The sequence below is a fragment of the Garra rufa genome, chromosome 9 (genome assembly GCF_049309525.1).
Source record: "Garra rufa chromosome 9, GarRuf1.0, whole genome shotgun sequence".
Classification (NCBI taxonomy): domain Eukaryota; kingdom Metazoa; phylum Chordata; class Actinopteri; order Cypriniformes; family Cyprinidae; genus Garra; species Garra rufa.
In genome coordinates, this window is record NC_133369.1 from 14544217 (window position 1) to 14556804 (window position 12588).

Sequence of the window (12588 nt, forward strand, 5' to 3'; positions counted from 1 at the left end):
ATCACTCCCCAGAATAAAATGCGATTGTAAAGCGTATTCAGAGAAGTTATCAATACACAATCAATGCACATTATGTGTTAATAATTACTCGAAATTGCTGCAAATATAGTAAAACTGCTGTCTATCCTATTTAACTCCATTCAAACACATTGACAGCGCGGAGTTGTTTGGAACTATTGAGAGCTCCATGAACCACGTGACCGTGCGGCGGCGAGATCAAAGCGTGTCGCAACTCTCTTTTTATATGGCTCTGTTCCCAATAGGAAGGTTGCCGGGAAACGTCATCACTACCTAATGAATATTCATAAACAGGCCTTTGCCATAGTAGAATCAGTAATTTGGCTATCAAGAGCTCAGTTCATCTTTAAAACGGAGCGTGGGAGGGAGAACGGCGGAGAGCAGCAGCCGGGAGGCCAAAATGTTCGGCAAACGAGAAGGTATTATTCAAGAACATTTGTTTATACCAAACAAATAATGCGTAATTTGTTTCAAAATATAGGGGAATGCGGAATGCGTCCTGTTAGTGCCGCTTTCTCTTCGGGATATTCTATGACCTATTGATGAGTATAACGATGCAGCCTGATGGACACGTGCCAAAACTACTGTATATTTGTGTCTACTAGCTACTGTGTATCGTGTTAGCTATTGCAGATGTGATTATTTGTAGAATGACTTTGTCATTTTTTTCCCAAGGATAATATATAGACCTATAATCATTGTGACACATTTTTATACTTTTTATGTATACATTCCCAATTTATTGGTTATTATTTTTTTAAATATTGATTTCAAAACACTTTGCATAAATATAAAAACATTAAATTAATATGTATATTGGTTATTGGAACACTTACATGTAAAAGTATTGATATCGGTCGAAAAATGTATCATGATATCGATCTCTGCTGTAAGTATGATGCCTGTATCTCTCCATCGGCCGTTGAGCCATTCGTTTTAAAGCGACTTATAGCTTATCTTGGGTTTTATACGGATTGCTTTGCTAATTGGATATTGAAGAAGTAGCGCTAATCAGTAACTTTAATCGTCTTTCATTAAAGAGTCAAAGGATTTCGTTCAAATACAGTCATTAACTGTTGCTAGACCATTGTGGTGTGCATAAATGGGTTAGAGCAGTAAATAGTACGCATGAGGCACATTTTGCAATCAGTAACACGTGCTCTAGTACACTAGACTGACCTACAAAGGCAAATCTAGTTTGTATATAAGCAGAAATTTGGTAAAAAAAATTGTCTTAGGAGCAAATTGGGTCTTTTTTGATTTGTCATGTGGCAACTATGTCCAGAATGTCAGAGCAAATTCCGTGTCATTCCAAACCCATAAGACCTTTGTTAATCTTTGAAATACAAATTAAGATATTCTTTATGAAATCTGAGCGCTTTCTGACCCTGTATAGGCAGCAAGGGTCCCTCTACGACAAGGTCCAGAAAGGTACCAAGAACATTGACAAAACAGTCCATGTAACATCAGTGGTTCAATTGTAATTTTATTAAGCTATGATACTTTTTGTGCGTAAAAAAACAACAACAACAAAACAAAAAAACAATTCTCCTTATTGTTGAATACAGTTGATTTTAGTTTTTTATTCTCATAGCTTCATAAGATTCCAGTTGAACCACTGATGTCACAGACTATCTTGTCGACGTTATTGGTACCTTTCTGGACCTTGAACGTGGTAGTTGTCTTGCTGTCTATGCAGGGTCAGGAAGATTTTGGATTCCATCTAAAATATCCTAATTTGCGTTCCGAAGATGAACAAAGGTCTTGCGGATTTAGGACAGAAGACTGTGTAATTAATGACAGAATTTTCATTATTGAGTGAACTATCCATTTAAAGGAGAAGTTCACTTCCAGAACCAAAATTTACAGATAATTTACTCACCCCCATCCAAAATGTTCATGTCTTTCTTCAGTCGTAAAGAAATGATGTTTTTTGAGAAAAACATTTCACAATTTCTCTCCATATAGTGGAGTTCTATGGTGCCACCGAGTTTGAACTTCCAAAATGCATGTTTCAATGTTTCAAAGGGCTCTAAACAATTCCAGCTGAGGAAGAAGGGTCTTATCTAGTAAAACAATCAGTTATTTTCTTTAAAAAAAAGTACAATTTATATACTTTTTAACCTCAAATGCTCGTCTTCTCTAGCTCTGCGTCAACTCAGTATATTCCAGGTAGGTCAAAAAACTTCAATCTTATTTTCTTCTCCAACTTCAAAATCGCTACATCGCTGTTTTACCTTTCTTTGTAAAGAGCATTTGATCTACTTTGTACGTTCACTTTGTAAACACTGAGTTAGTACTTCAGCAGTGATGTAGGGCGATTTTGAAGTTGGAGGAGAAAATGAGATGGGAGTCTGTCATGAGCCGGAATACACACAGAGCTAGACAAGACAAGCATTTGAGGTAAAAAAAAAAAAAAAAAAAAAGTATATAAATTGTCAATTTGTTTTTTAGATAACCAATCATTGCGCTACATAAGGCTGAGGCTTCCTTGGCTGAGATCATTTAGAGCCCTTTGAAGCTGCATTTAAACTGCATTTTAGAAGTTCAAACTTGTGAGAAACATAGAACTCCACTATATGGAGAGAAATCCTAAAATGTTTTCCTCAAAAAACTATTTTTTTACAACTGAAGAAAGACAGACATGAACATCTTGGATGACAAGGGGCTGAGTAAATTATCTATAAATTTTTGTTCTGGAAGTGAACTTTAAAGTCCCCCTGAAATCAAAATTAAACTTTTTTGGCTTTTAGTATGAATATATTAGCCTTAAGATTATCTATAAGCTAGTGTGCTTCAAAACAACAACAAAATTCGCTTTTACGAGATATGGGCATTCAAAGCTTACAGTCTCGTCACTTCCGCCAATAAGAATCAACGATTTTGATGATATCACCATGCACTTCAGTTTCTCATCAAATGTTCTGTCCAATCAAATGCTCTCTAGAGTCCGTAGCATCCCACCCCCTACACAGAGACGCAATAACATATGCGTTCATATGTGTGATTGGCATGTATTAAACTACACAGCCTCAGCATGATTATGATCACTATTTTGTTTTAGCAAGAGATTCATATTGAATTTATTAGTCTGTGGCTGTCATAAGCTTACAAATGTGGCTTTACCGAGCTCAATGGCTCTGGCCCGAGCAGATATTAATGGAACGCTATTGGCTATTCAAAATGAGTGGGCGGGGCTGGGCGATATGTTTTTGTTTCAGTTAAAAGTATGTCACCACATAGAATAACGCTGCGTGTTTCGAAGCACTTCAGTGGACCTTTAATAGTAGCTACATAGTTTGTCAAGAGCAAATAAGACTTTTAATTGTAATAGCATGCAACAAAGGAAGACAACAACAATCAGATGTGGCCATCTGTGATCTTAAATGATTATTATTCAAATATTCAAAATATATTCTTGTTGCAACATGCTAATTAGTTATCACCCTGTCAAAAGCAGGAATTAAACAAAAAATCTGTTCAATCAGACATTTAAATGTACAGATAATTTGTATTATTTGGATTACCTCTTGTCTGTTTGATTTCTCATCTGAAAGATTGTAAATTATGTATTCATAGGTATAGAGTGGATGGCTTGATGCGGCAAGAAACCGAAGCGATCCGTGTGAGTGGATCTGATGGCCTCGGTGGAGTTACTCTACATAGATAATCGAGGGGGAAGACCTGATCCCCCAAGGGTACTGGATTGGTCTTCTAGCCCTCTTCATGTTCACAGGCTAAACAGTTCAGTGGAAGAAGCTTCTTCCACTCAGAAGGTGCCTGCCTGTGAGGGACAGTGTAATTCAGCACCAAGGACGGCTCCCGTCAGAGGACAACATGGCCAGCACCGACATCATCCCACAGAGAAGGTCAGGGTGTGTTGTGACGAGGAGCTGGAGACCTCATTCACATACATCGACGAAAACGTCAATCTCCGGTTGGCCACTCCGGACACCAGCGAGAAAAGCGCTCGCCGTGTGACATCGCTCCACGACTCCTCAAGCGAAATCCGTCCCGAGGGCCTTCAGGAGTTGTCGTTGATGTCCGACATCGACCTCAGCTCAGAGAGTTCGGGGAAATCTGTGGATTACGGATTCATTAGCGCAGTCACGTTTCTGATCACCGGGATCTCGCTGGTGATCATATCGTATACGGTCCCTCGTGACGTCAAAGTGAACCCCGACAACGTCTCCGCACGTGAAATGGAGAGACTTGAGAACGAGAGCGCCAGGATAGGCGCGCACCTCGACAGGTGCGTTATCGCCGGCCTTTGCCTTCTCACCTTAGGCGGAGTGGTGTTGTCCACTCTTCTAATGATTTCAATGTGGAAAGGTGAGATGTACAGGAGGAAAGCCTTTGCTTATTCGAAGCACTCTGCAAAGCTCTACGGTTCGATTAATTTAAGAACAAGATCGAGTCCTAGTCGCTCGTCGCCACCACACAGTTTGGTTGAGGAGGAGAACGGCGATGCTGTTAGTTGACTCTTTTCTCTGCTTTCTCTATTGGACTGACCTTTCCAGCATGGCCAAAAGAGCTTGTTTTTCAACCTTGCATCAGTGACAATTGCTTACTGATGCAGAAAAGCATAATATCACATAACAGATTTCTCAGGCTTCAGAAAGACACAGCATGATATCATTTGTATTAATCATAAAGCAAGTTACTTTTTGAATAAAAAGAAGTTCAGGTTGTGTGGCAGAAATGAGGTTCCTGATAGTATTCAAACCCTTACTTTCTAAGCTGAAAATAAGAGCTCTAAAAGAAGACTTGTGCTGCTAATACTGACAATCCTACTGCCTCTTTCTTACTCTTTCAGAATACTGAAATGTTTCCACTTCAGCCATTTCATCACGGTATGTAAAGTGATTGCGACTCACCGTTTCTGTTTATGAGCACTTTGGTGTATTCAGATCTTCATAAACTGACAAAATGTCAGTGCGTATACTTGGGATGTTTTTGCCATTATTTTCTCATTTTGTCCTTGTTAGTTCATGTGTGGAATGGGCCATGCAGAAATCTAATACTTCCCCCCCCCCCAAGCGCTAAAATATTTTATAAATATTTAATGGAGGAAGCTGCCACACAATGATTTGCTATCTTTTGGAAATTTAAATCCATCTCTCTGAGAGAGCAAAGCATTACTACTGTATCTTCACTGACACTGTATACACAACCTATAGGCTCTCAGTATGTAACAAAATATGGACACAAATTGAAAAAATGTCTGCGCTCACCGGATTTATCATTAGACTTACAATATCATAAACATATCATCTGTATCAGTGCACACTCTGATGATTAATGACAATTCATAAAACTCATAACTTGACTCACTTTCTGATATGAAAATAAAATTATATTATTCTTGATTTTGTGTTTTATTGCTTGTGATAAATCATTATCATGCATTTGACTGCAATAAGTAACCACTTAAAACCTGAATTTGACTGTTATAATTATGAGTCTGACTTATTGGTTTTGTGCATCTTTCTGAGGTTCCATGGCATCACTAAAAATACATATATTCAAACTTTCTGGTGTTTTTACAGTATATATATAATGCTTTATCGAGCATTAAAGGGTTAGTTCACCCAAAAATAAAAATTCTGTCATTAATTACTCACCCTCATGTCATTCCAAACTTGTAAGACCTTTGTTCATCTTTGGAACACAAATTAAAATATTTTTGATGAAATCCTAGAGCTTTATGACCCTCCATAGACATTCCAAAGCCCATACAGGTACCAAAAATGACAAAATAGGATGAATAATTAATGACAGAATTTTAATTTTTGTGTTTACCATCCCTTTAAAGCAGTGTTTCTCAATAACAAAAAAGAAACGTATACATTTCTGATTCATTGTAATATAATGGATGGTGTGATTTTACAGGAAAATTAGCCTACTCTCTGCTCATAACATCTTCCTCACAATGAGTAAGATCTAAATAAGGCCTATAAGAGATGAGTCACTAATTGCCCACATTATCTAGGACGGTCCTACCGGGCGTCTCAAAGGGAAATTAGAAATGTTAATAGAATCCCTTTTAATGAGCTGATTTGAAAGCAATGTAAACGGAACAGTTAGTAAGATTAGTTAGCCAGAGAGAGAGAGAGAGAGAGAGTCACAAAATTGTACCTGTCACAAAATAGATGCTAACCTCTGCATTCGCCTGTAGGAGGCCATAATAACAACAGTCTTGAGCGCGTGCTATTGCAGTTACCGTCCGCGGTAAGCATGGCTGGCACAAACGAAGGCTTAACTTTACATTTTTACACTTTTTTTACGTTTTATTTGTAGATGTGTAGTTTAGTTAAAGCGCATAAATTTGACGATATTTTTAACAGCAGTCGCGTTGGACAGTGAGGTAACCGTAACAACATAATCGCGCGCTTTCTATTTGAATTTGGCGCCCGCGGTAAGTACATAAAGCATAACTGTCATTATTTTTCACGAACGAATCTACAATTTACACATTCTGACTCATTTTTAAAGACAAGTAAACAGTTATATATATATATATATATATATATAGAGAGAGAGAGAGAGAGAGAGAGAGAGAGAGAGAGAGAGAGAGAGAGAGAGAGAGAGAGAGAAATAAAACTCTCCGCAACCTAGTTCCCTAATAAGTAATATTCGTGTTTCTGAACTCCAGTGATTGCTGAAAATAGCAATGTTGTCCATTTCAAACCACACTGTCCTATAAGTACACCTACTATGTGGCATCATGACAGCTTGCCTGCATCAGCCATATGTTCTAAAAAATCTGGGTTCTCCTCTTTTCTCCAAGATCATGTATGATTAAAGCGCATGAGGGTTTTTCTGGAAAATGCGCCTAGCACTGCAGACTTTACGGACGAACTGAATCAACTTAAGCACTTGCAGCGTTTCCAACAAAGACTTTTCTGTGTAGTTGTTTGTTGTACACTTCAACGTCTCAAGATGGAACACATTAACCTCACTGGAAGCTTTTAGTCATCTAGTCCCGTCCCCTCATTCACTAGCACAGGGATGCCACTTGTTCCTACAGAAATGCTCCAGCATTTGATGGAAAGTTGAAGTGTGTGTACTTGTACCCTTGGAAACCCTGTGGAAAATTTCCAGTGGTATTGATTTCTGAGAAGAGCACTCTACTGAGACAGCCTCAGGGATCTGACCCCCAACTCTTGGCTGCGTTTCCCCAGCATTATTTTTAGTAGCAGCACATATTTGTATGGCTTACCAAGGTTTATTAACATTAGACTTGATATCTCTTTGTAATGTAAATTCAATCCTTTAAGCTCTTTAGCTGAAATGGAACTATGCTCCCCTGCACTCCGTGTTAGCACCTAGATTAGTTTCTCCCATCAGCTCTATTAGCCTGAAGCATTTGTCATTATGAGGTGGAATAAGGATGCTTCTAAAAGCCCACGGGAAATCTCCGAGGGGCCTCTTTGGCTCGGAGAGGTTTCTACCTGTCTGGATAAACAATGTAGATTCAATTGCAAAATGGAAAAGTCACATTTGAAGGCTCCATGCACACTTGTTCTTTGGCTTCGATACTAAGTATTTTCTAAATAAAAGTGAATCAGCAAAGACAATTATGTTGTCCCACTTGCATTAAAATCTCTAATCAGTATCATTAGGAGTCTGTCCTCATATATACAGACTTGAATAGTTAGTAACATTTTTCTCTCTCTTTTTAAAGTTTTAGCTTAGGGAACTGCATTCCTCTTCCTAGGGATTTGCCTTTCTGCAAAATATAGAGCCTTTAGATCCCACCTGAAGAAGATAGTCAAGGTTTTAGAATTCAATAAAAGTCACAGACAGGTGTGCTTTAGCTGGCATCATTTGTTCTCATCTAAACTGACTTTTATTGTCCAAGCTTAACCACAAAAGTGCTTGCTTTTCAAGATGGATTACATGTTAGAACACAAACGCAAAAGAAGACTGTGAGGAAACTACACTCTTAAAAATAAGGGTGCTTTAAAAGGTTCTTCACAGTGATGCCACAGAAGAACCATTTTTGCTTTCCACAAAGAACTATTCAGTCAAACGTTCTTCAAAGAACCATCTCTTTCTTTCCTTTTTATAATCTGAGGAGCTTTGGCCTCAAAGGATCTTATGTGAAACAGAGAGGTTCTTCAGATGTTAAAGGTTCTTTATGGAACCATTTGGCATCGTGAGGCACAGTTATTTTTAAGAGTGTAATGGTCTGTTTAGATCAGACAAAAGCGGGTTAAAAGAATGCCCTGCTGTGTCAACACAGATGAGAACTCGGAGAGCATCCGGAAATGATTGCTTTTGTCACATTTCATTTGCACTGAGTGTTTGGGATCTGCTGTGGAGTAAATAAGAAGAAACAAAAGCAAACAGACAGCAAGAAAAGTTACAATTCTGTTAATTTTCTCTATGCTTTCTTACATGGAATGTGAGGAAATTGTTCTTTCTCATTTTACCTTGTTATATGGATTTGATTTGCTTCAGAAGACCTTCAAATATCAAAATAACCTGGAATTGGTTTCTCTAGTCAGACTATTTAGAAAAATAATTGCAATAGAAGGTTCTTAAACATACGTAACCTCAGTGTCAGTTCTATTTTTAAATAAAGGTTATTATATCACAATTCAAGTTTTAACCTAACCTCAAATAAACCAAGACCGCATTCAAGCAAAACTTGCTTAATGGTTTGTATGTAGCTCCCACTAACGACCAGCAGGTGGCACCTTTAGATCTGCATAAGCAAGAGTGCTGGATCTATAACTTACCCTTGATTCACAGCTTATTTGATTTCTTAAATTGCATGGTGGTATCAGTTCCTCTCAGTTATCAGTTTACAGACATTTTATTTCGCTCCCATGTGGTGAACTCTGCGATAGCAGATTTCAGATTAGCACACTTTTCGAAAGAATTCAGTTTCGCAAGGAAGTTTTTGCATGCAAGGTAACACTGCGGCCTATTAATCATATCAGACATAGCCAATGCAAACAAACAGCTTTAAACACTTCCCGCTTATGCATCTGTAAAACGGCCTCATTACACGTAGCCCATGTAACTGCACAACAACCTTTTCCTCTCGCTGATCTTGTTATAAAACAAACACATGCATGCAAGGAAGGTGACCTGACCTTGCATCTCCATGCTCAGGTTTTATTTAGGATCACAAGTGTTTCTCTCCGCCATAAGAACCCTTAATGGAGCTACAAACAAAGAGTTGAATTATTTATTCCCGTCAATAGCTGTTAAAGGGTAACAGACCAGCAGGCATGTGGAACGAGGGTTTCCTCTCACGTATCGCAAGGATCAAGGCGTCTTTTGTTTGGATGTCGCGCTCGCGCACCGTGTCAAGGATTACTGCTGCGTCATGTTTTGTTTAGCGGTGATGTTGACAAGGTATGTGATGCCCTGATGTGATCTCGCTCAGGCCCTGCCTCCCCACCTCCTCCCCTTTGGTTATCTGTGGAGTGGAGAGGAGCGTTTGCGGGAATCACTGGTGAACGATCGTATCTGGGCCGTTCTCGAGTTTCTCAGCTGCACCGAGAACTGATGCTGTGCGCTGTCATCACTCTTAACCTTGGAGCCGGACTTTGCTTTCTGGCCCTCACAGTGGCTACTGTAAACACAGCAGGAGAACAACTGATGGATTGTGTATTTTGTAGTGTATGACTACAAAATACATACAGACACAAGTAGTCAATTGTTATTTGATTTGTCTGTTTCTTTTGAGTTGAGTTATTCAAACAGATGTAAAAGTGAATTAAATACACCTGTACTATGACGAACATGCTTTTGGTTGGTGAAGTCATTGTAAGTTATGAAATAAGGCATAAATTCCATTAAAAGAAACTTTTACCTAATCTTTTATTATTTTTGAAACAAAGCAGCTTTACGGTATTAAACGTGACCCTAGACCACAAACAACTATTGAGATACACCTATTTGAAAATCTGGAATCTGAGGGTGCAAAAAATCTAAATATTGAGAAATTCGTCCTTTAAAGTTGTCAGAATGAAGCTCTTAGCAATGCATATTACTAATCAAAAATTAAATTTTAGTATATTTATGGTAGTAAATTTGCTAAAAATCTTACTGGAACATTATCTTTTCTTAATATTCTAATGATTTTTGGCATAAAAGAAACATTTATTATTTTGACCTATATGCAGTGTATTTTTGGCTATTGCTACAAATATACCCATGCTACTTAAAGGTTGTATCAGCGATTTCTAGCCTAAAACATAAAGTGTCAATTTCAGCTGACCTTTCTTCACGATCCGCTCGCTGCCTGCCCCATAAATTGTCTGTGAAAAAAACGCGTCTCTCTGGTCAGCCTAGGGTCCGAGATATGCCAAAAAAACAATCGGCACTACCAACCTTTCCACACATAAACAAACAGTGGTCCAACCAATCAGCGTCAGGGGTTTGGTGTTGTGGACTTTCCTACTGGTGCTGGGATGTGAGGGAGGCGGAGCGAAAGTCCACAACACTGTTTGTTTATGTGTGGAAAGGTTGGTAGTGCCGATTGTTTTTTTGGCATATCTCGGACCCTAGGCTGACCAGAGAGACGCGGTTTTTTCACAGACAATTTATGGGGCAGGCAGCGAGCGGATCGTGATGAAAGGTCAGCTGAATTTGACGCTTTATGTTTCAGGCTAGAAATCGCTGATACAACCTTTAAGGCTGGTTTTGTGGTCCAGGGTCACAAAAAGGGAAAATAGTGTGTCAATAATGCAAAAGAACAATAGTAAACACTCAGTTTAGTTCAAATAGTATCTCTGGAATCAAGTCGGCAATATTGCTGGAAATTAAGTGAAATTTTGTTATTGAAGTTTATAAGTTTTAAATTTTGTCAGTGAATTCAGTGTATAACCAACATGCCAGAATCTCTTTTGTTGTCACGTGGAAAAAAAAAAAAAAAAAAAACTAGTACAAAAAAAACTTTTGTACTATTTGAAAAAAAAAAAAAGATTATAAAAAAATATTTTTACCTTGAAATGTGAAATATTAAATGTGAAATCTAAAATCTTAAGTATTCATTTAAATTTTTCTATGTAGGCCTGTTTGTTTTGGTTTAATTTTTATTAAAATATAAATGAAATCATTTTTGACATTTAAAAAAAGGAAACCAACATTACCGTTTTCCTCCTTCCCTTTCTTATATACACTGCCATTCAAAAGTTTGGGATCAGTAAGATTTTATATGTTTTTACAGAATTCTCTTATGCTCATCAAGGCTGCATTTACTTGATCAAAAATACAGAAAAAAGCAGTAATCTTGTGAAATATTATTACAGTTTAAAATAATAGTTTTCTGTTTTAATATATTTTAAATTTCAATTTATTATTGTGATGCAAAGCGGAATTTTTATCAGCTATTACTCCTGTCTTCAGCGTCACATAATCCTTCAGAAATCATTCTAATATTCTGATATATTACTTTTATTATCAATGTTGAAAACAGTTGTGCTGCTTAATATTTTCTGGTAAACTGAATCTTTTTCAGGAATCTATGATTAATAAAAAGTTCAAAAGAACAGCGTTTATTTAAAATAGAAATGTTTAGAAGTCTTTGCTATTACTATTTTACTATTCATCTCTTTCAAAAAAAAGAAGGAATAAAAATTTACTGACCACAAACGTTTAAACAGTAGTTTATATTGTTACAAAAGATTTCTATTTTAAATAAATGCTGTTTATTTTAAGTTTTTATTCATTAAAGAATCCTGTAAAAAATATTAAGAAGCACAACAGTTGATAATAAATCAGCATATTAGAATGATTTCTGAAGGATCATGTGACACTGAAGACTATTCAGCTTTGCATCACAGGAATAAATACATTTTTTAAATATATTAAAATAGAAAAGTGTTATACAATAAAATAATATTTTACAATATTACATTTATTTCTGCATTTTTGATCAAATAAATGCAGCCTTGATGAGCATTCTTTAAAACCATTTAAAATGTATTGATCCCAAAATTTTGAACAGCAGTGTATCTTCCCAACACCTCTTTGCCTAACACACACACACAACAAACTCAACACAAACCAAAATCATGATCTTCGGAGGAAGAAAAAAGGAATAAGTGCAAACATATGTTCTACGTAAAAGAAACCAGTGAAACAATAACTCAGTTGAAAGTGGCAGAGAAGATGGATTTGACCTGACATCATTGATAAACTTTTGGCTGGAAATGGGAAGCACCCTTCCTAGTTTTTCCTGATTGACATAGTATTCTTACTCCTCTCCTCAAGCTTCTGTACAGCAGCTGTAGTAACATTGACCCAGAGTATGAGACATTTGAGAAAGTGCTTATAACTGCTTATAACTGAATTAAACTCAAAATTTAGATGAACTTTGCACTGCTATTGACGTAAACTGAACCAATACTGAACTGGCATGAGTTGAGTAATAACTTAGAGTACCAAGACAGGTTTGACAACAATAAATTGGTTTTATGTCTTTGTATGAAAGCCCCCAGTAATGTGTTTCTATAAAATATAAGTCTAGTCAGAGATGTGGTCAAGTGGTCAGCCCACTTGCTGACACAAAGTGCTGTGATGCTCATTCAGGCAATGTTAGTTTTG

General features: G+C 37.2%; 1 protein-coding gene across 1 annotated transcript; it reads left to right on the forward strand.

Moving 5' to 3' along the window:
* The first annotated feature begins 350 nt into the window (after positions 1-350).
* Positions 351-5387, forward strand: tmem74 (transmembrane protein 74). The gene is made up of 2 exons (XM_073847894.1): positions 351-437; positions 3598-5387. The coding sequence occupies exon 2, from the start codon at positions 3657-3659 to the stop codon at positions 4497-4499; it is 843 nt and encodes a 280-aa protein (XP_073703995.1). The 5' UTR covers positions 351-437; positions 3598-3656; the 3' UTR covers positions 4500-5387.
* The last annotated feature ends 7201 nt before the right edge of the window (positions 5388-12588 follow it).